This window comes from Onychostoma macrolepis, chromosome 25 (assembly GCF_012432095.1).
Source record: "Onychostoma macrolepis isolate SWU-2019 chromosome 25, ASM1243209v1, whole genome shotgun sequence".
NCBI classification, from domain to species: Eukaryota; Metazoa; Chordata; class Actinopteri; order Cypriniformes; family Cyprinidae; genus Onychostoma; species Onychostoma macrolepis.
The window spans coordinates 16,064,186-16,092,098 of NC_081179.1; the positions used below are offsets into that span (position 1 = coordinate 16,064,186).

At 37.1% G+C, this 27,913-nt stretch overlaps 3 protein-coding genes across 4 annotated transcripts in view; 1 reads left to right on the plus strand and 2 right to left on the minus strand.

Moving 5' to 3' along the window:
- Positions 1-47: 47 nt before the first annotated feature.
- rps27l (ribosomal protein S27 like) lies at positions 48-1,775 on the minus strand. 2 transcript variants are annotated; one of them, XM_058767799.1, is made up of 5 exons: positions 1,743-1,775; positions 1,546-1,652; positions 586-694; positions 382-492; positions 48-254 (listed from the first exon to the last, which is right to left on the minus strand). In XM_058767799.1, the coding sequence occupies exons 2-5, from the start codon at positions 1,549-1,551 to the stop codon at positions 226-228; spliced, it is 255 nt and encodes an 84-aa protein (XP_058623782.1). In that variant the 5' UTR covers positions 1,552-1,652; positions 1,743-1,775; the 3' UTR covers positions 48-225. The 2 variants fall into 2 exon arrangements, with proteins under 2 accessions (XP_058623782.1, XP_058623781.1); XM_058767798.1 differs by lacking the exon at positions 1,743-1,775 and having other exon boundaries at positions 1,546-1,689.
- Positions 1,776-2,840: 1,065 nt separating this feature from the next.
- Positions 2,841-12,591, plus strand: LOC131534742 (ras-related protein Rab-8B-like). The gene is made up of 7 exons (XM_058767794.1): positions 2,841-3,067; positions 6,749-6,809; positions 8,263-8,323; positions 8,414-8,491; positions 8,666-8,755; positions 9,012-9,128; positions 10,680-12,591. Exons 1-7 carry the CDS (start codon positions 2,944-2,946, stop codon positions 10,770-10,772), a joined length of 624 nt encoding a protein of 207 aa, XP_058623777.1. The 5' UTR covers positions 2,841-2,943; the 3' UTR covers positions 10,773-12,591.
- Positions 12,592-12,706: 115 nt separating this feature from the next.
- LOC131534743 (transient receptor potential cation channel subfamily M member 1) overlaps positions 12,707-27,913 on the minus strand; it is a 40,618-nt gene continuing 25,411 nt past the window's right edge. Inside the window, exons 3-28 of the mRNA XM_058767795.1 lie at positions 25,283-25,359; positions 24,630-24,825; positions 24,177-24,390; positions 23,736-23,860; positions 23,414-23,585; positions 22,653-22,827; positions 22,228-22,351; positions 20,529-20,601; positions 20,341-20,441; positions 20,083-20,256; positions 19,407-19,541; positions 19,204-19,254; positions 18,903-19,043; positions 18,790-18,819; positions 18,404-18,696; positions 17,945-18,173; positions 17,586-17,714; positions 17,028-17,159; positions 16,711-16,839; positions 16,345-16,596; positions 16,063-16,237; positions 15,612-15,632; positions 15,316-15,460; positions 14,974-15,176; positions 14,722-14,854; positions 12,707-14,618 (exon numbers count right to left, since the gene is read on the minus strand). Of these exons, the coding sequence (XP_058623778.1) occupies positions 13,112-14,618; positions 14,722-14,854; positions 14,974-15,176; positions 15,316-15,460; positions 15,612-15,632; positions 16,063-16,237; positions 16,345-16,596; positions 16,711-16,839; positions 17,028-17,159; positions 17,586-17,714; positions 17,945-18,173; positions 18,404-18,696; positions 18,790-18,819; positions 18,903-19,043; positions 19,204-19,254; positions 19,407-19,541; positions 20,083-20,256; positions 20,341-20,441; positions 20,529-20,601; positions 22,228-22,351; positions 22,653-22,827; positions 23,414-23,585; positions 23,736-23,860; positions 24,177-24,390; positions 24,630-24,825; positions 25,283-25,359 (5,136 nt within the window). The 3' untranslated portion in view covers positions 12,707-13,111. The remainder of the gene's footprint in view (positions 14,619-14,721; positions 14,855-14,973; positions 15,177-15,315; positions 15,461-15,611; positions 15,633-16,062; positions 16,238-16,344; positions 16,597-16,710; positions 16,840-17,027; positions 17,160-17,585; positions 17,715-17,944; positions 18,174-18,403; positions 18,697-18,789; positions 18,820-18,902; positions 19,044-19,203; positions 19,255-19,406; positions 19,542-20,082; positions 20,257-20,340; positions 20,442-20,528; positions 20,602-22,227; positions 22,352-22,652; positions 22,828-23,413; positions 23,586-23,735; positions 23,861-24,176; positions 24,391-24,629; positions 24,826-25,282; positions 25,360-27,913) is intronic.

Sequence of the window (27,913 nt, forward strand, 5' to 3'; positions counted from 1 at the left end):
CACTGGCTGTTTTGAATATGTTTGAATTAAATTGCAGGATGCAGCTGTATCATGCAGAAGAACCTTTATTCAGAACCACTGAACTGATAGCATGGTAGAAAGAACCTGCCATGCACCATTCATTATCACATTATTCAAGTTCATTCATTGTAATCAATGAAATGCAAGGCATTAAGAAGTTGCACAATTCTTTGTATTCAAAGCATCACTCCTTTTTCATCCTTCTCAGTGCTGCTTTCTTCTGAAAGAACAACCTATTTGAAAAATAAAAAATAAGTAGCTTGAGATACTCTGTCAAATATTTTGATTTGTAGTTACATCCGATTCAAAAGTACAACCCAGACAGGCTGGATGTTTTACAATCATTCAGCAAATACACACCCTCAGTCAGCCTTGCTTTTCCTCCTGTGGGCTGGCAGAGCACCGTCGAACACCCAACGCACAACACCACCGTCTGCGCATGACTGAACACAGTCGTGATCTTATAACAACCTGCGTGAAGATAAGCAGAAAAGATTACATTTCCTACAAGTCATATATTTCCCCTGATAAGACAAACAAACGGTTCTTCTGAAGATCTCAAACCTGGGCATTTGACATCCATGAAGTACGAGTTGGGACTCTGCACAAGCCTTTTCTTCTTATGCTGCCTTCTCTCAAAATCAAAGGACAGGCTCAGCAGATCTTTGGCCAGCTGGCAAAAATATAGTTAAAATAAATTATGTAAATATTTAAATGTAAAGTATTTGCATATTTCTATAGAATTACACATATATAAATATTAATATATTTTTACATATTACATTTTATGTAATATGTACTGTAATTATGTAACATGTACTAATATGTTTCTGCTGCTTATATATATATATATATATATATATATATATATATATATATATAAAATATATATTTATATTTGCATATTTAAAATGTCTATATATATACACATTTTAAAGTATAATGTATATTAACATTTGCACATTTTAAATATGCAAATGTTAATATTTTCAAATGTATGTAAAATTTATTTATTTCACACACCCCATTAATGTTACTATATATACACTATCTCCAACAATATGACAGTCACTTTACTCTCTTAATTATAAAATCTACAATATTGGCAACATTACTTTACATTTATATAGGAACTACCGCAATAACATCACAAACTGACACCATGCTTCTTTGCACACAAAAACAACATTGTTCAACAGCCATATTGATAACTCCCATCACTGTCAGTTTGAAAACTATAATACCTTAATTAAAAAAAAAAAATGAATCTAATAAAACATCGATATTGTCCAACCTATCATTTTACTCGGCGCAATGCAACAGTTTAAACATGTCTCGTGTAAAGTGAAACATTAGGCCCTATCTGAACCTGCGCAGCGCCACGTGAAATCACAAACTTTCCCATGTTTATCGCACGGTTAAAATAATCAACAACCGGATTAATATTGAAACGCCAGACGATAGAGCATATATTAACAACTGTCAAATGCGGAAATCGTTGTCTGGTTGAGCAAATCCACTTACAGGCATTGTCAGGAGCTGCTGATATTCGCATTCGTGGCTCTGCTGCTGCTTTCCTCGAATCTCTCGGATAACTACAGGGTTGCCAAGTACAGCTTCATAAAGCAAATCTGAAGAGACAAGCCCAGGCATGCTCCACAATAAAACACGCCTTTATACATTAGACCTTATAAAACCTGACAACATTTACTGAATATTACCTCAGCTCGACGAAAGTAAGTGATGGTGAGCTGGCGAAATGATGCTATCGGTCACCTCACATTTCAACAAAGAACATTGATTGCCATCAGCTCTGCTATAAATCCACATGATGATGATGATAATAATAATAATAATAATAAGAAGAAGAAGACGAAGAAGAAGAAGAAGAAGAAGAAGAAGAAGGTGTACAATTACAATTTGTAATGAAAAGAAAAAAAGAAATTAACCTTCTGGGTGAATATTTCCCGTACTGGCAACCTTTAGTCATCTCAGAGTTTAACCTCCTACTGTTTTTATTAGCAGCCGTCCCTACGGGATACATTTACTTGTTAATTTTAATCATTTGTGTTATTATGTGTTCTTATTTGAACGAATTGCAAACTTTGAGTAAACCTGCACCTACTATTTAATCTCAGCTGGCAGATCTTGTGACTGCGCCCCCTAGTGGTTGTTCAATGGCAGCACCACTACCATTATTTTCAGTACTGTACAGTAAATGAAGGCACTGTTATCAAATAGATAAGCAAATGATCCATTTGGATAAAGTTGTATTTATTATTATTGATTCATGGGTTATTTTGAGTGAAACTGTATTTGGAAATTGGAATTTCTAAGTCTTAATGATATTAGTCATTTAAAGGTCTTTATTTATGCCAGCACACAAATATATCACAAAATTTAGAAATGCAATAATCTAAATAAATAAAGGTTATGAGAAGATCAAATAAATAAAAGCCTTTTAATAAATAAATAAAATAATAAATAAACAGTTTAGGGCTGGTTTCACAGACAGGGTTTAGACTAAACCAGGATTAGGCCATCAGTGGCATTTAAGTAATTTTCATAAATGTGCCTTAGAAAAAAATAAAAACATTACTGGTGTGCATCTTGAGAGAAAACACAGACAATAATATATTCTTAGTGTTACATATCAAATCTTTAAAGATGTGTTAATAGTCTACACTAAATTAATTCTTGCACATGTGCAGTACTTCTTGATAAGGACCAGGCGTAATGTATCTCGGTGGGTTCCGTATCACTGTCCTCCTAGAAACGACTCTGACCAATCACGCAGGAGGCATGCGCCGACGTCACACCACGAGGCTCCGCCCCCGCTCGAGACCCTATGATTTTTGTGTCAATGCCATGAACAAGGGAAACTGTGCTCTGACATTCATAAAGGAAATACCGGCTTGGTAAATGGCGAAGACTTACGATTACCTTTTCAAACTCTTGCTAATAGGAGACAGTGGAGTGGGAAAGACATGTCTGCTGTTCAGATTCAGCGAGGACGCGTTTAACACCACCTTCATCTCCACAATCGGTCAGTTCACCGGTGATCTGGGTAGAAGGTACTGGACGGTGTCCCGTTATATGCCGGACAATAGTGATCAGATACAGTAAAGCTGTAATAATTAAGTTTCTAGTGGCATTTGTATAGGTAAAGTAGGTTAAAAAAGCACCTGTGGGGTTTTTTAATCAATCATGTGATTATGTGTAAAACTAAAACATCTGGATTCATTTAGAAATGCATAGGCCTTTGGGTACATACAACAAATACATGTTGGGTACATTGGGTACATACAACTAAAGATATATATATATATATATATATATTTTTTTAGAGAGGCTGATATATATATATATATATATATATATAATTAAATTTTTTATTTGTTCAGTATCCATTGTGTCTAAATTTGTTTTAATATGAAAAAATTAGTATAAACTAGTAACATATAGACAATTTATTCTAGCATATAGATTATATCTATATATGCCTATATATACAGATAACAATGCTGTCACCTCTGTGAAGGTGTAAGAGTCATATTTTGCTGACCAGAGCTGTATCTACTTTTAACCTGTGAAGCCCACTCACTAATGGCCTTACAAGTTCATAGTCTACACAAGGGAAACATAAACACTGTATTGAGTTGTATAGGCATTTTGTGTTCACGCTGATGGACTCAAGCCACTCAGTACATTGCTGATAGATGTTTTGTTATAGCATTTATGTTTAAAACCATAAGCAGATGCTGTTTTCCATATAATGAGAGTCATTATTCTTTGATGGTGAGAAAGAAGGAACGTGCTTCTTGATGAAGCCTGACAGCAACATTGCCTTTTTTATTTGCTTTTTTTTTTTTTAAAAATATTTTCTGTATTTTGCAAACAAACAAATAATCGAAAATTTTTTTTTGAAAAATGCTTTAAATACATACACTTATGTACCCCTCCAAAGGGGGGTTTTCACTGCGATGCCATAAAAGTACCATTGTGGGTTTTTTACTGAACAGTTCTTGAAAGAATCTTTTTTTCTTAGCGTGGAGAAAATTGTAATCATCTAAACAACCTTTTTTTCCAGTATAAAGAACCTTTTATGGAATGGAAAGTTTGCATGAATGTACCATAGAGGTTCTTCATGGAACCATATGCTGATAAAGAACCTTTATTTTATGATTCATGACATCTATTTTTACATAAAACAAGAAAATAATGCCAAATTTTAATATATATATATATATATATATATATATATATATATATATATATATATATATATTTATTTTATATATCTTAAACAAATTATAAAATGTAAAATATCAAGTACATTTATCTTGCTTTAAAGATTTTTAGACAAAATACTGCATGATAAAATAATTTTGCAGTGTGTGTGTGTGAATGTTGCACAGTTGTCTTTCGTTTGCCTGCACAGAGAGTTTAGTCATTTCCTTTGTCAGTTTTTCCATCTGATTAAAATGTCACCGCCCCCTCTGCCTTTGTTTGCGATGCTGTCTTGCAATGGGGTCTCTGAACCTTGACTTTCTTTCAGACTTTAATTGTATTTGCAGTCCATTTATCTGTAACATTCCCTGGTGCAGCAGCAATTTCGCTGAAGATTTTGATGTTGGGGTGTTAGAAATCATCACAGTCAGTCTGCACGAACAACATTTTGGTGACAACATCAGGACAGGGTGCTGGGGAAAGTACGGTTCCTTTGTGCGGGGTCATAGTAGACTTGACCGTGAACAGAGGGCTGTACTGTTTGAATCCCCATCATGCTCTCGTGATATTCACTCAGCCCATCTCAGCATTCTTCCGCCAATGCAGCCGAGCATTTGACTGGCATCTGCTTTCTTGTGCCAGGACGTCCATGACCCCAGTTGTGGCCAATCTACATACTTACCCACACTTCTCTGAGCGTCCCACCTCAACTTCCTGTGACTGTGTGTGTTTCTCTCAGGGTTGTGATATTGCGTAACTAAATTGCTTAATAAATTATGTTCCTCACCGTAGTTGTAGCTAAAAGCTTTGGCTAGATTACTGAATGTAAATGTGATAAACATTTGTATCATTAGTTATGTTTCCATCCACCTATTTTTATGTACATTTTGGGATATCGCACTCAACTAAGTAGGATAAATTTCTTATCCAGTAAGAAATCTTGATGGAAACACCTTTGCCACATAAATTCCTTAATGTGCATCAAAAACAGTGCTAGTGTTTTATGCAATATTCCAATTTTGCGCACACGTTTAATTCGTAACTTTGGATGGAAACATAGCTAGTGACTGAAACAACATTTTCTGAAGAAAATGTGGTGTTTGCTCAATCAAAACATACCATCACGATACAAAAGCGTTGTGGATGGTTATAAATAACTAATATAATGCTTGATAAAGGGCTTGTTATGCTCTTCATTGTACACAGTAAAAAAAAAAAGTTGAACCAACTTAAAATTTTAAGGCAACCAGCTTCAAGCAGATTTTTGCGTTTTCTCAACTTGTCGTTTTAAGTTTATACAACAAAAATTTGAGAATCTCCCATAAAAATAAGTTGAGCAAACTCAAAAATCTGCTGAAGCTGGTTGCCTTAAAATTTTAAGTTGGCTCAACTTTTTTTCTTTTTTTTACAGTGTAGCTGTAGCTAAAAGAATCTACTGAATTAGTGAATGTAAATGTAATAGCCATTTTTCATTGACCAAAACATCTCTTTTACGTTTTCTGAAGAAATTGTGTTTTTTGCTCAGTCAAAACTCACATCCACTAAAGTCAAAGTGAGTTCTGTGTGAGCTGTGCTCCATACATCGCTATATTGTCGACGAGAGACAAAAAGCGCATTCGCACCGTGTAGTTCTAGGAACTAGAGGGCATGGTGGTTCAACCACCGGTGAATGGAGCTGTTTTGGTTGTGTGTCGTGGGTTTTGTGATAATTGAGATGGAGTGTAAACGCACAATTTAAGCGATTGAAAGAGCACGAAAATCTGACTAAATCTCCTGTAACAACTTGCATGGTTACATATCATTGAGTCTGAGAAAAGAACATAATGCTGCAGACAACATGCAAGCGTCGTTATCGCTGTTTTCCATGTTCGTGGAGTAAATATTTTTACACGGCTTTTTAAAAATGCCAGGTAGCTGGTGTTTCGTAAACGTTTGGCCAATCAGTGGACCTTTATTTGCCTGAAATATTTTACTGAAATACTTTGCTAATATGACCACACCTCCTTAAAAACAAGTTGTGTTTTAATATAATAATAATAATAATAAATAAAAAAATTGACATGAGGTAACAAAACTTTTAACACAATTTAGTGAGGTTTGTGCTTAAGACAAGAACCTTTTTCGGTATAAACCTTTTGTTTACCAGCCCAGATCTTCACATTTTGCATCATAAATAAGCTTTGAAACCTCCATCTTGATTAATTTATTGATTGGAAACCAATGATCTCTCAACACCATCAATAGGCTTGAGATGTCATATACAGAGGAACCTAAAATGTTGAGGTTATCGTTGCGAGGCAACCTGGAATACAGAAAAACAAGCAATTTTCCACGAACCAGCAGGGCAAAAAATGGCAAGAAGAGCAGTTTAACCCCAGGAACTGGAAACAACTCATTATATCTTCACCACTGCTGTGCAGCATTGATTATACCATTGATTCCATGTGGTGCCAGTCATTGAAGATCTGACGATGTTTCTTTTTTTCTCTTTTGCCAGGAATTGATTTCAAAATCAGAACTATTGAGCTTAATGGGAAGAAAATCAAGTTGCAGATATGGTGAGTCATTTGTTTGTCATGAATATGCAGCGCTGTTTTATATATGTCCCATTATATCATCATTTAAACTTCGTCTTCAGAGATATTTAAAGCCGTGTAAACTGTTGGTGTGTTATTCACATCTTAAAAAGACTTTCTGAATATAGAGAACAAAAGAGTTTTGTTGCTTGTTAGTAGCTTTGAAGCTATTAAGATATTGTAGGCTACTTCTAAAAGTTAAAAAAAGACACCTCTTGCATACTTGTAATTACACTTTTTAATAAAGCTGTGACTTAGAACATTTAAAATATATTAGCTTTGTACTAGCTAAATGTGCTATCAAATAATTCATATATACAATCAAGTACATTGTAGTCAAGTACCTTACATGTGCAATACATCAAAATAAGTGTACTTTTTAAAGCAAAACAAATATTAATTAAATCTGTGATCGTAACTAAACGCACATTAAAGTACAACTTTTAATTTGACTACTTAAGTGGCTTTTTATTTCAACAATATTATATTATCACCAAGTAGCCTACATTAAATATATACTTGTGTTTTTAAATATACTATAAGTGCACATTCAGTACAATTAAGTGCAGTTTCTTTCCCATCTAAATTACAACTACAACTTGCCTGTGATTAGCAAAAGCAAGTAGCTAATCATGAGCTAGCTATATGCTAATTAATTTATGTACTTCATTCAAAGCACTACAAGGAGGTTTTTGGCCTCCTACAATGCTGATATATCAGTTTGAACTCGTAAACACAGGTACCTGATTAAAACATCCATTTTCAAAATCTTTTAAGTAATATGTCAAATAATATATAACTATAAATGGTCAAATAAGTAATTTCTCATTCTGTTTTCCAGTTAGCTTGCAAGTTAAACAGTTAGCAGGCAAGCTTTGTGTACCCCTCATCAATTAAACTGCTAGCTTAGCATACCAGTAACCTGCTATCATAGCATTTCACAAGCCCATTATTCTGCTAGTTTAGCATTCTGCCAGTCTAGCAATTTAGAAAATTAGCCACTAGCCAAAGCTTAGCATACGTTAACTGCTCAGTCTGATAGTCTATATATAAGTAAGTTACTACACTACACTGACTAACCTGCTAATATGGCTAGCCCATTAAACTGCTAACTTGTAATAGCCTGATCGTTCATCTGTGAAGATTGATGAGTAAGAAGGATATCACATTACACATTGTGGCTGGTCTTCCTGTTAACAGTCATAATGCTCACGCAGCCTGTCCAGTTAGGTGACTAATGACGGATGAGACGTGCAGATAATAGTGTCATGGACAGGCTGTGCATCCGTACATCTCCCTCTATCTACAGGATGTTTATATTAAAACCTGCCAAAGAGCAGGGTGAGATTCACTGTTAATGAATGTGACAAAGGAAGGAAGGAACAAGGTGAGGATGCATATAGTATTTTTGTGTGACTGTCTGATTGTTTTACAGGGACACGGCAGGACAGGAAAGATTTAGGACGATCACCACGGCGTACTACAGAGGCGCTATGGTAAAACACTACTGGCTGCTACTCATGTATATATGTGAAAGTGTGGATCGCAAGATGGATGTTTCATATTTCTGCTTGCTTTGTTTTCAGGGCATTATGTTGGTATATGACATAACCAGTGAAAAGTCATTTGAGAACATTAAAAACTGGATACGCAACATTGAGGAGGTAACACTGAAGAGGAATATGTTCAAATATTGAGTTGTGTAGTGTTATAATTTAGATTATAAAACAGATTCGGTCCTGGTTTCTGATTGGCTAATACACTGCAGTCCAATCATATTAGTTTAATTTCTTTTGATTGTAATTTTAAGTGCTGAACTTCTCAATTACTCGTTTCAGCATGCATCATCTGACGTAGAGAAGATGATCCTCGGAAACAAATGTGACATGAACGACAGGAGACAGGTGTCCAAAGAGAGAGGAGAGAAAGTGAGGCCTCTCATGTCTTACAAACCTATAGTTTTTCATGCAAATAATAAATAATTTAAAAAGGATAATATAAAATAAATCTTTTAAAATAAGGAGAACAAATAAAGAACAAATATGTACTATGATTGACACTTGATCGAATTTTAATGATATATTTGTTTTTTTATTAAATATTTTATCTAGTAGCCTAGGTTTTTTTTGTTTTTGTTTAGTTTTTTGTTTATAACTGTGTTGTCATTTTTTACTTTTTGTTTAGTTGGCAATTGATTATGGGATCAAGTTTTTGGAAACAAGTGCAAAAACCAGCGTAAATGTCGAAGATGCCTTTTTCACCCTTGCCAGAGACATTATGGCTCGACTTAGCAGAAAAATGGTGAGTGTTTTTTTGAATTTTTTTGTAAAACTGGCAAAAAAAAAGAAAGAAAAGAAAAAACAGTATTTAACTATATATCATTTATCATTATTTGTATTAAAATGATTCGTACAAATGATTAAGAAATATATATATATATATATATGTGTGTCATGAATCATTATTACAATGAATAACGTTTTAGAAATGATCACTACTGTGGGTAAAAAACTAAACAAAAAAAAACAGACTTTATTTTATAACTGCTTTTAGTTTGATATTGGTTGCGGGTAAAACACAATTAAATTTACAATTGCACTTAGTTTGATTACTATGGAAGCCCGTTTCTGCCGCTAAATTAAAAATTTAAAAGGTAATTGTGACTTTTATCTCACAATTCTGACTTTTTTTTCAGAATTGCAAGTTTATATCTCAAAGTTCTTACATTGTCTCATGAAAAAGTCACAATAGTAAGATATAAACCTGCAATTCTAAGAAAAAAGTCAGAATCGCAGTTTACATCTCACAATTCTGACTTTATAATTCACAATTGCGAGTTTATATCATGCAATTATGAGAAAAAATCTGAATTTACAGTTTATATCCCGCAATTCTGACTTTATTTCTCATAGGTTTATATATATATATATATATATATATATATATATATATATATATATATATATATGTTTAACAAAGCAAAATTAAAATTAAGAAAAATATATATATGTGTCATGAATCATTATTACAATAAATCACGTTTTAGAAATGATCACTACTGTGGGTAAAAACTAAACAAAAAAAACCAGACTTTATTTTATAACTGCTTTTAGTTTGATATTGGTTGCGTAAAACACAATTAAATTTACAATTGCATTTAGTTTGATTACTATGGAAGCCTGTTTCTGCCGCTAAATTAAAAATTTAAAAGGTAATTGTGACTTTTATCTCACAATTCTGACTTTTTTTTCAGAATTGCAAGTTTATATCTCAAAGTTCTTACATTGTCTCATGAAAAGTCACAATAGTAAGATATAAACCTGCAATTCTAAGAAAAAGTCAGAATCGAGTTTACATCTCACAATTCTGACTTTATAATTCACAATTGCGAGTTTATATCATGCAATTATGAGAAAAAATCTGAATTTACAGTTTATATCCCGCAATTCTGACTTTATTTCTCATAGGTTTATATATATATATATATATATATATATATATATATATATATATATATATATGTTTAACAAAGCAAAATTAAAATTAAGAAAAATATATATATGTGTCATGAATCATTATTACAATAAATCACGTTTTAGAAATGATCACTACTGTGGGTAAAAACTAAACAAAAAAAACCAGACTTTATTTTATAACTGCTTTTAGTTTGATATTGGTTGCGTGTAAAACACAATTAAATTTACAATTGCATTTAGTTTGATTACTATGGAAGCCTGTTTCTGCCTTTAAATAAAAAAAGTGTATATAATTTAAATATATATATATATATATATATATATATATATATTTAACAAAGCAAAATTAAAATGTTTCTATCTTTCTGTTGACTAGAATGATGGTGGTCAAGCAGATAGCGGAGGGCCGGTGAAGATTTCAGAGAAGCGCTCTAAAAAGCACAGCATCTTTAAATGTGCTCTGCTGTAACGCTTTTACGGCAAGTGTATACAGTACATTCACTCGCTGTGTGTCTGCGGCAGCCAGAAATGCTCTGCTGGTATAACATATCACACAAAGAGCTGGACTATCAGGCTCAAGAACAGATGAAGGTTCATCTTTCCAAGCCCTTAAAGTCAAGATGGAACAGAGGAATGATGCAGCTTTGAAAGATTTAGTCAGTTCACTCGGTGGTAGAGTCACAATGGGAAACGTTTCCTTTGTTGTGTGGTGATAATCGTGATGATTGTGTCAAAAGATAATGGATCAAATATGAATGTTTTTTTTTTATATGTTATTGTAAAATATTCTATATGGACACAGCACATGCTGTCTTAAAACATTTGCTGCTTAAGGCTTAGATTTATCATATACAGTATTTCTGAATTAGTTAGTGAGTCTGTCTTGTTGTAATATGTTCCTGGGTGTCTTTTATACAGTATATACACTGTGTTCTTGCACTGGTTCAAAAAATGTAATAGAGAAAATCTGTAAAAGGCAATTTTTGGGACGCCAGTGGGTTAAAAGCACTTTATATGTGTTTTCAGTGAACTCTCCTCACAGGCACGTCCATGTATAGCACAGACGGATATCAATCCATCTGCAGGAAGGTTGCAAAGATAGAACATGATGACTGTAGAGCATGATGGGTGAAGGAACATCTTCAGGTCAGGTATCAAAGGGAACACGTCTTACTTGGCATTTGGCAAAATCACAGTCACCTATAGTGTGTGTCTGACACCGCTAAACCTGAGAAATTGTGCCTGTGTTGTACTGTAGATCTTTAGCCTTAGGGTGATCAAATATAGGGTTTATATTCGAATTCAGTCTAGCACTGATTTGTGAAAATTTTGTCACATTTTTAAATATGAAAATGATCATTAACTATTTACTTAGCATTTAAATTAATGTTTTAATTTGAAAACAGGCTGCTTGGCCATGTGAAATCAAGTATAGAGACTAGGGTCTTTGTGTGTCAATGCTACAGTATATTTTGTATTATGCTAAACAGGAAAGCCACTAACGCATGTTTATGAAAATTCATTAACGAAAACTGAGCTTTTTATTGTATTCCAGCTTGATATTTCTCATTTGAGCTCTTTTTCATTTTTGAACAATACCATCCAGTACATAAGGTTACATTATTCAATGTACAAGCAACCTTTATTTACTGTTTACATATTTCTCACCATAGGCTCTTAAAAGAAACATATAGTTGCCAAAAAAGTGGTAATATTGTTTTGGTTTTTGGCTTGTACTGTGATTTATTTGTAGTTGTTTTAGTCAAAGAATGCAACTGGTTAAATCAGCACTCTTGTTTTCAAACATGTGAGACATTTCGTTCTCTTATTCAAACTGCACTAATAGTTGTGTCAGAAGAAGTAGTACAGTTTACAGCAATAAAACGTCCCCATTGGGGAATCCTCTCTTCCGACTACTTGTGCTGATATTGGGGACCTTAATGCCTTGGAACTGGATTCATTAATCTGAGTTGGACTGTTTGAAATTTTTGGTGATCGTCATTTCACTTTGACAAATGTAGCATATATCATGACCACTGATATTCAGATGGGACCATTGTTATGCATGTATTTTCTTTAATATTTGTGATTGTATGACCGAATTTTTAAGAGATGACGTGGTGTTATTGGACTCTCTAATGCGACCTGTTTCCTGAAAAGCTACAGTATGCTTATTTAAATGTGTTGAAACCTTAACAAAGAAAATGTGAACAAGAATTTGAAGTGTGGTTTTATTAATTATAGACTTTTATACTACATATAACCAAAGTAAATTCTGTATAAACCTGTCTTCAGCTTATTTTTTTCTCATCTAAAGTCGTCTTCATTTGTCCAGCAATTCATCATCCAGATCAGCAGATGGTGCTATTACACACAATAAACAGAATGCACCACTCATATAACATGCTAACTCCAAACATTTTGCACTGAGGTAGACTCATTTTGTCCTTTGACTAGTTCAGTTTGCATAGCCTTACTTTTTAGCCCATAAATTGTCATAATACTGTCATTTTACCAGTCAAAAACATCTAAACCATAATATATAAATGACAATGAAGACCAGAGCAGTGAGCAGGGATACATACTGTCACATAATGTATTTTGTACCTTAAATACATATAATGATGGAAATACTTTAAGTGCAAGCACACAAATAATGGATATTTGATACTATGGCTTCAGAGATTTGCTACTCCTTTAACTTGATCATGACACCTGAGTGCATAATGCAAATGTAAGTTTATAGTGTTATAGGTGGATATACATAATTTAATATGTGTGTGATTCTTGTCTGTTGAATTTCTGTTCTTATTGGACTCCCTCTGAGGCGTCTGGTTGCAGTTCGTTTGATGGTGCATTGTCTGCTGTCTTCTGTGCTGGTTTACCTGGATCATCAGGAGAGACCCCATATGTTCCAGCAAGGTCTCTTTCACTGCTTGATTCGTGGGCTCTTTTCAAGCTGTTTCCTAAGGACTTGCAAGGTTTTGTGGACCAGCTTTTAGATCTTCCAGGGAGGAACATTGTGTCTTCTGGCAGAAGCAGATGGCTACCATCAGCTTGGACTTCAGAATCAAAGGGACCTTCACCTGTTGGTATCTCCTTTGTTTGCTCTCTGTCTTGCTTCTCTGAACTTTCCTCCTTTCCGAGACCTCCTTCAGGATCATCTGGTTCCTTTGTCACTTCCTGCTCAGTATCTTTCAGGCATTTGTCCACATTTTCACTCCCTTCTTCCTGATTTACCTGATCTACATCAAGCGTTGCCTGTCTTCCAGTCGTCCCCACTGAGTGTAGCTCTTCATCCTTTCTTATCCCATCTTCAATAATTGACTGACGTCGTTCATGATTCACTGATCCACCTGAACTGTCCATTGTCTTCTCCCCGTCTTGCATTCCCGTCTCATCTATACTGTGTCTAGAAGAAACTCTCAGCATTTGTTGCTCAGACTGGTCAGAATGTTGCTCTATCTTGAAACTGTTGTTAAACTGGTCAATCTGTTCTACCAAGGGTCTTACCATTGATACCTTTGGCGTCTGACCAAAAAGACTAGGGTGTACCTTATACTCATAGCCAGCACTCCAACGTCGTGTAGCTGGAGACTCACCCATTCCTTCTCCTTCTTGATTTGGTTCCCTTCCACTTGCTTGATCAAATGAGATTGTGCTCCAACACCTTCGTACAGTGGACGGGGATGTGGTTTGTATTTCTCCGGGATAGTATTTAAAAGCTTTCACCTTTTCTAGAGGGTAGGAGGTAGTCGCCTGAAGTTTTGCTCTCTCCATTATCAAGGCTTCTTTCGGTGTGGCTCTATCCGAAGAAGTCTGCTTATCAGGAACTGTAGATTTTGGTGATTCTGGCTTTGTCCCTTCAACCTCAACACCCTTATCACAAGGGAAGATTCGGATGTCCACACATGAGCCAAGGCGTCTTTTTACCCCTGGAATATCCACCTCTAGATTCTGGCCATATTCCTTTGTGTTGAGGTTTGTAGTGCTTATTGTTTTACTCAGATCTGCCTCTTTCTCCTCAGGTAGACGGTCATCAACACCCAGGTAATAGCGGTAGAGGCTGTACCCATCAGCACTGTTGATGCTACTGTGACGTTGGAGAGAGGAGGGGTCGCAAATAGAGGAGGCCGATGAGCGTGTCCGGGTGAGTTCGGCGTGGTCGATTCCCACCAGTCTTTCCAAGGCATTCACCATTCGGCCATTAATGTCTTCCAGCTGGGACAAACGAAGGTCCACTGTCTGAAGGGAGGCCTTCATTGTGTTCTCCCTTTCATTCACCTCCTCAAGGCGCATGGACATGTTCTCCACCCTGAGCATGAACAAGAAAATTATGTAAATGTGATGATTGAATAGATAAGAAGTTTGCAGACTGGGATATAAGGGATTTATCCGTATTCCTGTACTTAAATTACCTTTCATTTGTAACCCTGATACGCTCATCATTTGAGGACTGCTGTTCATCATCTTTCTCCCTGAAATATTCCTCCACACATTGCTCCTCAAACTCATACAGCATCTTCAACTCATCCGAGGTAAGAATAAGCTCTTTATGAGGAAAAGACATAGAATACAAGCAAATATTTATCTCATGGTCATTTATTACTCACTTGAACACCTGTATCGTGATCATTTATAATTTGGTCTAATTAGGTTATGAAACTTACTTAATCCTTTATCCTTTTCATCCAGTTCTCCCTCCTTTTTCTTGCTACAGCGGCAGCAGAGTTTGCGAAAAAGGATGTAGAGGTGGCTAAAGATAATCAATGGTGGAGGCAGCACAGGCCTGTCATGGAAGGTCATGATGAGCTGATATCTCTGAAACTTCCACACCTGGTTCGAAATGGATTTGACCTCAAAGAATGTGTTGCTTTAATGAGAGAAAACACATAGCAGTGAATAAACTTACTAGATATATACCAATGAAGACATTTTTGTAAAGACCAATAGCCAAAAATTGTTTGGCTTTTACATGCTACAAGTGAAATAGGTCATCAAAACATTCTTACTTGAAGACAGCAATGAGCAAATTCACAAGCAGGATGTTGGCCACTAACAAATAACAGGCCATGATGGCCGGAGTCAGCCAGGCTCCAGGGATGCAGGGTGGAAGTTTTTTCCCATCCTCATCATATAAGTTATCTCCACAGGGGGCTGTTTAAAAAAGCTTTCTTGTTACATTGTAGCACCAACAATCGAACTGTTCCGCATTCACAACAATTCCAATGCCGCTATACCATTAGTACGGTTATTTTTCATGAAAACAGTGTTTATCATTGTGTCAAATGTTTATAGTTTTGCTTACGGTTTATTTCCATTGCGTAAACTTGAGCACATTCCAGAAGAGCAGAATAGACACAAACAGTCAGTTAGTGCAAGTGTAAACCAGAAACAAGAACAAGGTATGCAACAAGAATAAATCAAATCCAACATCTTAATCAACAGACAGGCAGGTTAATCAACTAGAAACTTCTGCGATGTGTATGGCAGTGTAATAGCATACAGCCTGAAATAACCACAATTTGACAACACATTTTTCTGTCTCCAAGTTTGAAAGTTACAAGACTGAATTCTCAAAAGGTTCCTAACACAACAGGCACAAGGCATGATGTTATAGGGGAAGCAGCAACAAACAGCAGGATCACATAGGTAATGGAGATATTAGTGAGGTGTTAGGAAGGTGGATCAGACTGTTAAAGGCCATCTATCTACCCTGGAGGCAGGAAACAAAATCTTACTATGAATTCTAGTCTTACGGTCTATCGAGTCTGCAAACACCTCCCCATAGATCATCCAATAAGGCATGTAGAAGATGTTGCGAGCCAAGCGCCATGTGGGCTCCTCGTCTGGGTGGAGGATAGCCTGCCGTGCCACACCGAAACTCATCAGGACCACCAACATGATCACCACAAAGTACAGCATGTCAATCATCTGCAAGACAGGTGGAAGCTTATTGAAGTCAAAAAGTCCATATAGTTGACAATCAAGTGTACAAAGGTCTAAAAGTATGACAGATTTGTTCAAATTAATTGCATTACCATTTTCCCAATCATCATGACATAGGGTCCTAGGTACTTGTTGACTCCAAATATGTCCAGTACGCGGATATACCAGAAGATAATGTCCACGCAGTAGATCACACGGCCGTAGCCCATGTAAGGTTCACTTTGCAGCCTAAATAGTAGCCCAAGCAAGAAGGTCGAGATGGCCGCCAGGTCTGTGATGTTCCAGTACTCTTCCAACCACACGTTTATCTTTTGCCTGAGCTTGCCTGGTTCTGACATCAAAATCTGGAGGAGATAGTACCAGATATAGGCTACAAGCTGATTCTTTGTTATTGGGTTTGCATCTATTTCTAGAGATGTGGTTGCAATGGTGTTTTAAGGAGAGATTTACATCTTTACCTGTCTGACTTTCTCCAACCCCAAAGTGATGATGTATGAAATGACGATCCACTCTTGTAAGGATGGCCAACGCTCCATCTTCACCAGTACTACATAATTATACAGCATGAGATAGCCAAGGTAGGAAATCTGTCCAATGCAAACCGATTTTGGATTATTGTTTTAATAATAATATATTATAATAAAATATTCTATAATATATTCTACTCAATCCTTTCAGAGTATTTCCCTGCCTATGGCCCAAGATGCTGCCATAGACTGCCCTAAATAAGACAAACAGTTTGGAAAATGGATGGACGGATTAATTTTTTACTCACAGTATTGAACCAAAATTTGGTGAAAGGGGCATTGTAGAACTCATAGATCTTCGTTCCAATAGGAATCCGTCTCATTTTCTTAAGACCTTCCTCCTCATCTCCTTTCTTAGAGGCTGCATCTGCATTGGCATCCTAGATGTACATGAGGTGGTTTTACAACAGGCAGAATTCATAGAAACAGCATCCTCTCTAAAATCTAAATCACCCAAAAATCCTGGATTTGTTTTAACCAGTCCAAACATAAGATTAAGAAGCCATTTGATGCAGCATTAACCTCTGCGCTAGAGTTCCCATACTGGTTTTCCCCACAGGACTAACCATAAATACTGAGTTTTTATAGACTGTAAAATAATAGAGTATCTGCAAACTACATATGCATTCTATTATTTAATCCTTCCAGTTTCTATCTACATCATGTGTGGATGTGTCACGCAAGACCTGTGTTTACTGATGGATTAAGCTCATATTATGTCGGGTCAAGAGATTTCAGTTATGTACGCTACACTGATCTAATAAAGGAGTGGTTTGTTTAAATAGAAGGAGTGGTGCAGTTTTTACCCGGCTGGACTTATCCTCATCCTTGGTCTTCCTGTCCTCACTATTTGCAGTGACTTGATGAGACACGTCATCACCCAGACGGAAGTCCAACAGTAGGATAAAAGGTGGGAAAATGAGGCTGAATATCACCTGGAGTTTGCAGAAACAGAAGAAAAAGGCAAATCGCAATCAAGAAACAACTTACAACAAATGATCTAGATATTTGTACGGGAAAACAAGACAAAAATAATCAGGAAGATGTTCATTTGTTGCAGTACATGTAATACGTAATTCAACGACTTTATGAAATATAAGACTTCTGATAATTTTAATTAAAGGGCCTCCAGGAACCCTGGAAATATCAAAAGAAATTGCCTCACCTTCAGTCCTGGGTTTTTACCCATCCTCAGGCTGCCCATCCACATGTCAGTGAGGAGCATCTGGCTGCAGGTGTGGGCTATGAAGTCTCTGTGCTTGGCAGCCACTGCCAACTTCAGACAGGTAGAGTTACTCCAGTTCTTTAACTCGTAAGTCAACAGTTTCATGGCTAGCTGCTCATCATGTTTGTAGGACTGATCCAGCAACTCATAGGCCAAGGTTCCAAACTCCCTAAAATTACCAGAAGAGTAATTTAACGGTGTAGAAATAGATTTTTGCCATATTTAAGTAATAAAACCAACTGTTTTGATTTAACACTGTAAAACAATTCAGAAAAAAAAAACACTTAGCATTTAACTTAGCATAACATTTTAGCATTTTGCCTTTCCCCCCTCATAGGTTGTACATTCATACCAGCATATTAGTGAACCAGACTTGAAAGGGATTTTACATTCACTTACTTGGAGTTGTTATCGAGATCCTGGGATATGTCATCCACCATCTCACTCTGAGACGACTCATGAGCCATGGCTTTGAGGAGCTTACAGGCCACCAGAGCTTTAGCCATACCCTCCTCGCCCCTCTGCCACAGGAACAGAGACATCTTCTGCCTTTTCATCAGCACTGCCCAGACCATCAGCTCATGGAAGGGATAATGGAAGCGGCAGACCTCTGGGTCATCCACATCAATGTCCTCCTCTTCTTCTTTCTTCTTCTTTTGCTTCTTCTTGCCTTTTGTCCTGGGCTCATCATCCTAATGAGGTAAACAGGATATTTATATTAATAGAGATATTGGGTGATCTTTCTTAGAATGTAATTTAAAGAAGTTCAAATATTTGATGTGTACCTCCATTCCAAGCAGCTTTAGGGCTTTAGGCTGGAAATAAAGGGACATTAGATTACTTAGACTATTTGTGCGTATTAAAACATTTAGTAATTTGAGTAATCTCTATGTTTTACCCTCTTTAGTCCATAAAGATTGTTATAAAGAGCTCGGAAGTTTTTCCTTGTGTAGTTACAGCGATAGGCTCCACCCATCAGGTACTCCACCACCAGTCCAATGTCGATCAATGTGATTTGGTAATCCGGTGGGAGATTCCCCTGAAATCAAAAGAACAAAAGTTATTTCTCCTGAGATGTTTGTCAAGTTAAGTTTTACACAATACACGCACTGCATAAAATTATATTTTTATATATATTTTTCAGAAAACGTCAGCAGTGAAGTTGGATTAACCAGAATTCAAAAGTCAGACAGCTTTACCTTTTTAACATCTCTCACGACAATATGTAGAGTGTTGGCAGGACCAAGTTTCTGATAAACACAAAATAACACAGATTGCGTATGAATATCAAAAACTATGACAGCAGGGCCTGTCTTTTTTCTGTGGATTAATGAATTGCTCTCATGCTCTATTGTACGTCCTTTGTGATAAGCTTCAAAATGATAATGGTTACAGTGCTTACAGTGTTGTATAACTCCTCTAATCGAGGGATGGTTAGAAAATGGTGAATGTTTACACCGTTTTCTATCAGGAGCTTGACAAAATCCACTCTGTCCAGAACCAAAGCGTCCATCATGGCCTGCTCGAGGGAGTTTACCTGAAGAGGGCGACAGCGAGCAGGAACTCAAAGTTAGGGAGAATGCTAAGCTTGCTGAAACACTAAATTTAAAGATAAGTACTTCATTTTCTGGATTAACCAGTTGTGAATTTTGGAAAAGGTGGACTATAAACCGTCTCTCACATGTCTAATTTACGTGTACCAGTGTTTACTACAGACTGCATGCCACAAAATAATGATTTGCAAGCTGCAAGGATCCTATAATTCGATTCCTAAACAAATGATTCTTATGAGCCACATCTGTTCAGGGAATCAAAAACCTACAACACACACTAAAGTCTGATTTACAATCAAGTGACTCTTATGGTTCTTTTAATTAATTGGTATCAAAGACTCAAGAACTCTGGAGTTACTGGATAAAATCAGTCTGATGAATCTTTTATGCAAGTTTTTAGGAACCACTTTAGGAATACCAGTAAGACTTCATATATAAATTAATGGTGAATTTATATAAGATACATTATACGAGAAACATAATACATTTAGGGGAAATCTAAGCAAAAGAGTCGGACTGTCTTACCCAGTTCAGTAGTTCTAACTTTCTGGGGTCAGTTTCCTCTGGTTGTTCTGGTTTGGCCTTGCCTCCTTTGCCTTTTTTCCCTCTAGCCTTTCCTTTGTTACGCTGAGTTGCTCCTTTCTGCTTTTCCTGAGATGGTGCTGCGCTGGTGGAGATGGCAGCGAGGGCGCTTGCAGGCTATGAAAACAAACATTTTAACTTAAGAAAGTCTCTGTGGAATAAATATTTTCTTATTTCTTGGATATAGTTTATTTCACATACTGGTAGATTGTGTCCATACACAAAGATTTGGTTGCGTGCTATATCCACTCTATTCCAAGCCAGAGCCAAGCTCAGCTGATCTGGAGCTGATGCGTTTGTTCCTGAATTACAACAAACACACATTATAGTTCATTTCTAACCATGAACCAAATCTTTGGTATTTCAGAAGGTCTGCGTATTCACAATACCTTTCAATAACGCAGTGAGGATAGCCATTTCAATGTCATCTTGTCCCTCAGCACCCATTCGAAACACTGTTATCTACACATACCAAGTTAGATGGGGCAGCAAAACTTTAATATACATCCATTTATTTTGGGTGAGGATGATGAATGAATTACTGTGGTGGAAATAATGGAACATGTGTTTTTAGGATGAATGCTTTGCTTAATTTTATTAGCATTAGTGGGACATTCTTATTCACACTCTGCATAACTAGCTTATTTCCCTCTCAAATTATGTAATACTGCTTTCCTTGTTTAGGATGACCTAGTATCAAATGCAATTACCTCAAAGTTGCAGTCACATGTATGTTAATCTTAAATGTAATCACGTTGGCATGGACTAGTGGCCCTGTTCCAAGACATTCCTGAGTTTTAGCATGCATTGCTAACGAGAGTCTTATGGTGGAGTCTTGGCTTTTAGATTAGTACCTCATGGCTGCAATGGGAGGGGTGACATCTGAAATTCTCTTAAAACTCTTTATAATATTTTGAATATTTCATCATGTTTAATATATTGGTATAAGCAAACCATTTGGACACAGATGGCTTAGGGAAACACTAGCATGCTTGCTTTCATAATAGCATCTGCTAAGCTATCAATTCATGTTTAATAGTAGGCTTGAAAGTTGTACATTTGCGTACCTATTATCCATATAACAGAAATGCTTATGTATGTATGTGGACATTTGAGCTCTTAACATACATTAGCATTGGCATTTAATGTAAAAACACTGTTGTGGAAGGCCATTACCCTATCTAATGCCAGACAACGAGATGTGATGTCACTGAAATAAGCGGAGGAGATGTTCAGTGTGGATTAGAGAGAAATGGATCCACCCTCCTTCCCCCCCATCTGCTCATATTCAGGAACAGTGTGAATGAACATAGCGGGTCGGCAAGAACAGGTGGCACTACACTGATCCTAGTCCAGATGTATAGAGCTACAGATTATCTCCTGTCCTGAGGCAGTATTACTAAATACTTAACACATCACTTAGCCTCAGTTAAAGCTGCACTGGCACAAATATTACCATTAACCAAGCTCCCAGAGTGCACTGGGTCATCCTATAGGTGATATATAGTCTATAGGCAAGTATATAGTGATTGTGAAGTCCGTTCTAACATATGAAGTCTGAAAGCACTTGTTAATCACAACGGTCTCATATGTGAAGCAAAAGAACTAGTCGCTCCTGATATGAAAGGATGTGATGTGATATGTTTTGTACTGTTTAATACAACTAGGGATCAAATGCAGATGGATATATGAGAGAGACACATGAATAAAGACACATGACAAAATGAATAATGAATGGAAATGTTTATTGACGATATCAAAACATATCCATAAAACATTTTATTCTTAATTGTTTTTATATGTATATTATTATGTTATTTTAAATGTATATTTGAAAAATAATCTAAAACCAGCCTTGGTTGATTTGCTGGTCTTCGCTGGTCTAGCTGGTCTCCCAGCCTGGCCAAATTGGTCTTAAGCTGGTCTCCAAGCTGAAAAGTATCCAAAGCCAATCTAAAACAAGAAGACCTGACCAGAATGAGAGACCCACTGAGACTATCTTAGGCTGGTTTAAGCAGAGAGTGGGTTTATGTTGATGGATGTTGGTCTACAATTGTTACATGATCTTACATCACTGTAGATACTTACCAACTCCCTCTTCTTCATGCATTCAATGACCATGAGCAGAATTTGCCCTGACTGCATTTTGTTGTAGTTAAAGGTTTTCTGGATGGTGACCAGCAGTTGCTCTTTTACGTCCTCGTTTACCAGTCTAAAAAATAGAATTCAGTTGCAATAATGAATAGTTTTGACAACTGATTCTCAGTCATTCTATTAAAGATGGGTCAATACTAGAAATTTATTGGCTAATGTGCATCTAGCTAGTCATTAGACATAAACCCCCTACAGAGGGATCTGGACCTCTTCAGGGTGAAGGTTCAACTAAACAAATTCATTATTTAATTATTTCTCATTTATATCGATGTTTCAACATTTGAACAAAGAATGTTGTGATAGATCATTTAGAAGTGAGTATTCCAGAGATCTGTGTAATAATGACTATTAATACTCACCCTTCAATCTCAGAATATTTGTGGGCGAAGGAAATAATGTCAGAGGCTCGACCACTGCCATCACAAACCACTACAGGCACAGGTGGTTCCTCACGCAGGCTTTCCAGGACAATCGAGATAACATTGGGACCCCCCTCCACAATCAGACATACCACCGGTACACCCTGGCCCAGTCCTAACATGCATACACAGAAAAAAAAAGCAATTCACTTACCTAAATGTTATGCATTTCTTGGTCCTACAGGGATTGTGCACATATCAATATAATACTATTACAAAACATTAGCCTGAATGTTTGAGCCTTTTGGGTGTTTTGCACTGTAAATCTTATTTTCAATTACTCGAAATTGCATGCACATTAAAAATCAAAAAGCCCTTTTATGATTAACAAAAGGAGAGGTATTTAAAAGTCAGTGAAGTGGGGAGTACAATCAGTTTAATTTGACTCTCCCGGGTCTGATCCCAGATGACGATGTGAGTGGTGACAGCTGAGCCTCCCTTTGCTGTCCCTGCCTTATCACGAGCTCCAGGCATAGGATGACAAAGGGAAACCCACAGGTCACAGACACCAAAGCCTTGATCAAATCTAGAATGGCTAGAGCATATCTCCACTGGTCCCTGACCCCATGAACTCCATTACAGATAATCAGGATATATCTCGTGTCATTCAAACCCTTAGCATGCTTTCAAATATGCCCTCTTAGGATCAGAGGTACATTAGACCTAAATCAGATAAGATTTGCTGATGCTACCACACTTACGCGTGTTAATCTTCTGGAGGGAGATGTGTTTCTCCAACTGCCTGCGTAGTTTGACCTCCGCCCCGTATTTCCCACATGTGCCGTTATCAGATAGTATGAAGTGCGAATGGCTATTGTTGAGAACTGCAAGTTTGCTCAGAGGATTGGAGATGGCCTGGTATGGTTTGTTCACCTGAAGAGGAACATAACAATGCAGATGTCAGTGGAAAAGTATGAAGCTTCAACTGTTAGATGATGTAGCACAATGCCTTATATGATTATTTTTTCATAAGTTTATGAGCACCATCATGTTTTGTTTTATACACCGATAGTTCATGCTTACATCTTTTCCAATTAGATCCTCTTTGCTCTCCAGGATTCCCCATGGAGCGATGCCTATAGCACACACCTTCCCTCTGGATTTAGAGGAGTGATCCTTCAAAGCATCTCCAACGTGCCGGATCACTCCTACATTATGAAAGTAATATAAAACAGATTAGGAAACCTTCTTAACTATATCTGATACCAAACCAAATTGAATATGGATCCAAATGTTGGATCCAAGTGATCCATGTGGATTGGAATCATACTTGTCGACCAGGTATGAGCAACTCTCAACTGTCTTGCAGAATTTACCTCTATCCCCAATTAAACACACCTTTTCAAGTAATCCTGAAGATTTTGGTTAGATTGTTTCAGGTATGTTTGACTGGAGATGGAGCTGAACTTTGCAGGATAGTGGCCCTCCAGTTGCCCATCCCTGTTGTACTCAAAAAATACCTACCAGTGCTGACTCCACCAGTGAAGATCCATGCTCCGGTGGTCACAGCAGCCTTGATCAGACCTTTCCCAAAAACTTGCTTGAGTTTGGGCTGCAGGTCAAAATTCTGGAGGCCACCATGAACTGATATAAGCAGCGTGGGCAACTCCAGTTGCCATTCCTTCACCATGAGATGCAGCAAGCTGTCCGGCTTAGTATCATATGACACCCGAATATACTGTAAGAGATATTGAATTATAAGATTAGTGTCAGATTTAACTGTTGTTTTTGAATGAAATATGTTTATTTCCTCACTACGTGAACTATGCTAGCATGGTAATTTACTTACATTTATTGGATTATTTAGACTGAGCAATTTTTTATTGTTCTATGCTTACATGTGGTTATCAAATAAAAATACTAGGTTGAATAATAATATAACTAGTTAGGAAATTCACCCTATAATGTTCAAAATACCATGGCTTTGTTGATAAATCCTCCTCCTTGAAATTCAATGGTACCATAGGCGTCTGTGGGGACGTTCTGGGTATGTTTGACCACCAACCATTTCTCCTGAGGAGGGTCCACTTGCACAAGCTGGTTCTCTTCGGAGGGCTTGTTGGCGCCTGCTGCAGTGGCCGTGTGCTGAGTCACTAGATAACCACAGGCGCACCTGAGGAAAATCACAGCAGAAGTAATGCTAGAGGTTTGTTTTATTGCATGCAACAGGATGTTGCTTACGTAACTCAATTAGCTGACATTTCATCATGAAAATAACTTGGTTTGAGGGTACAGCCTGTTTTTTCTGTGCACGTAGACCACCTATCAGGGCTGTGTCTGAACTGCAGTCAGTGTTCAATGGGTACATGCATCAGTGCACACCCTGGCATCCCTCCACCCACAGGAAGTGTGGTGGACTGAACTACACTGCCCCCCTCACATCCAGCCTTGAAACATGCCCACACAGTGATCTGTGAAAGGGCTTATGATGTCACACATCACCCCTCATTACATAAGAGTCTAAAAAGCCTCAAAACAGAATGAGTCATAGAGGTAATTTGTCTCGCACAATGGTGTCATTATATGTAGTTGCGTGTTCTTTTGAAATTGTTCAAAATAGGAAAGCTCACCGCGTTGGGTCCTTGGCTGGAAATATGTGGATACATTCTCTTTTGTAAAAGGTTTTCTCAATCCAAGCTCTCTGGCACTAAGAAACAGACAAGAAAAGACATAATACAATAAAATAAAATAAAATAATTACTTTTCCGGCCTAAAGAAGCAGAAAGGGAAAAATAAGTCAGAAGAAAGTTCACAATTCACATTATTATTAGTAGTTTGGTTATACAAGCACAAACTTCCAACATTAGACATATATTCAATGTACCATTCAACCATATTAATATATGTATAACATCAATTACAGCAAGAACGGCTTTTAGTCCCTTGAGTTTGCCCAGAGTGAATAGAGCAAATCCTCTTTGCGACGGTAATCCTTACTAAAGTATGAGTGGTACAGTACACACAAGCCGTAGATACACAGAACACATGGAAGAAAAAATATGTAGATGGCAAATATCTAAAGTGATTAACTATGGAGACTTCTGGTGAAATGCATTTGTTCACCATTACCACTGATAAGTGTGCTTTTAGGAATATACTAGTACACAGATAATCCCATAGTCAGCTACTAAAACTGCAAAGCAACTAACTGTTGTTTCAAGATGTGTAGATATGAGTTGAATGCAAGAGTATCCAGAGTCACTGACAATATCCAGGCTGTAGCCTGTTTTGCCTGAAATTATTAGTGCATAGCAAATTAGAGTGCAAACTCTGCTCCAGACCATTTGTCTCTTTTTTTCTGTTCTGAGAAAGTGCCATGGAAACCCACCAACATTTTTAGCTTTCGAAAAAGATTCTGTTGTGCCAGCTTTGTGCTCCAGCACTGGACGAAAATAACCTTTGGTTCAAAGCAATATCTGTCTGGGCTTTTGTTATTGGTTCAGCCCTAATTAAGACGAAAGCTTTTGAGACAAATCTCCCTCGAAAAATCAGTCACAGAACATTAGAGATAAGAAAGACATTAGAAACCCACAAAACCATGGCTTTCCATTGCACAATTATAAATAAAAATCAATAAAATTCACAGTTTATAAAGTTTGGCACTTTTTAAAGTTTGACACAGTTTAAAAAACTTTTTTTAAAAATCATACGTTGTTTAACAAAGATAATGTTTTATTGGAAACTGCTAATTGTTGTTGCGTCAAGAGAAACGAGAAAAAAATTGTAAATCATTCTCAATACTACAATCTCGTATCCCAATCCCAATCCTGATCATTCCTACCCCATCATCACATCAGTTCCTTCTAGTCACCCAGTGTTAGCTAGCAGGGGTCCTACCTGTAGAGCCTCTAATCGACATTAAGAATGTGCCAAAGAGAAACTTTCAGCATCAGCGATCCCTCCTGGAGCTCCGCTGGCGAGGGGTGCTCTTTCCCAGAGCGCTGGCGCCCAATGAATCCCACAGGACATGAAACTTCATCACTTTATGAGGGGCTGTTCATATGATGAGCATGTGAGCAGGCTCTTTGTTCGGGGCACGTCCCATGACTCCAGTTCAAGGTAATCCTTTTGGGAGTCCCATGACCCCTCTCTCCTTGCCCACAGGGTATTTTCATCCCTCGCTGGAGCAAAGCACAACAAATCTACTTTGATAGCTTCACATCCCCCGTGAAACACACTTCTTAAGCTCAAAAAACCTTGAGAGATGGCTTTTCTACCTCAAACACTTCTCGCAAGTTGATGTAGAGAGTCAGGTTTGTATCTAGAAACAGACAGGAATGGGAACTCACAAAAGCTTTTCATTTGAAAGTGTCACCCTCCTCCGACTACTTTGATTTCAAGCCCAATTTGCATAATTGAGAGAATTGGGCACAGGCATTCTTTTGAAAAGAGGCCTAGTTAAGACATGACAGGACTCCAGTCGGGGGCAAGGTCATCCAATACTAATTGTTGTTAATCTCTATTTTCACCAACCGTGTTGTGGGGGGAAAACGGTTCTGACGGACTAACAATCACGTCTAAGCATTGATGACGCTACTGATTTTACCAGTCTTTTGTACAAAAGAAGAGAAGTCTTTAAGTGAGGAACTCTACTCAATAGAAGGCGTTTCATCCATTGATTCGAGAAGTTACATTTTGAGAGGGTTTGAGTGACTAGTAGTTGGAAAAAAGTAAATAATCAGTAAATCAGTCTAAGCTGGAGTTTGCTTTCGTCTATTAGCATGACCAGCTTTAAAATGCCCTCAAAAGTTAAAACAGACCAGACTGACCAATTTGGCATTAGGCATGGAAACTATATAACCACATTGGGCTGGTTTAAAATCTATTAATCAGCAGGGCTGCTTGGTCAACCATTGAAAACATGGATGAGATTCCACCCAAAATGAAGATGTACATTTTTGCCCTTTATGGGTCAAATGGAAATGGTGAGATCATTGGTTTAAAGTGCTTTTCCTCAACCATCTCACTCTTTCAGCAGTTCGGTGCTATCGTCAAAACGCACGTGGACAACTGGTAATTAAAGCTCTTGAAGACAAAGGGCTCTTGCCACTGCAGTAGTTCAGCCAGTGTGACGCACTTATTTCGGCTAGTTTAAACTCATTATCCACAGCAATTAAAACTCAAATCCGCTGAGAGCTCATCAGCTTTGTTCGAAAAATGCACAAAAGCTCTCTAGAAGGAAAAATCTGATTTTCTTGCTT

Excerpts from the sequence above, each read along its gene's own strand:
- LOC131534742 (XM_058767794.1), top strand. The coding sequence starts at position 2,944 with ATGGCGAAGACTTACGATTACCTTTTCAAACTCTTGCTAATAGGAGAC. Across the intron at positions 3,068-6,748 it reads CACCTTCATCTCCACAATCG|GAATTGATTTCAAAATCAGA; the intron begins GTCAGTTCACCG and ends CTCTTTTGCCAG. Across the intron at positions 9,129-10,679 it reads CTCGACTTAGCAGAAAAATG|AATGATGGTGGTCAAGCAGA; the intron begins GTGAGTGTTTTT and ends TCTGTTGACTAG.
- rps27l (XM_058767798.1), bottom strand. The coding sequence starts at position 1,674 with ATGCCTGGGCTTGTCTCTTCAGATTTGCTTTATGAAGCTGTACTTGGC. Across the intron at positions 695-1,545 it reads AGCAGCTCCTGACAATGCCT|CTGGCCAAAGATCTGCTGAG; the intron begins GTAAGTGGATTT and ends TATTTTTGCCAG. Across the intron at positions 493-585 it reads CATGGATGTCAAATGCCCAG|GTTGTTATAAGATCACGACT; the intron begins GTTTGAGATCTT and ends ATCTTCACGCAG.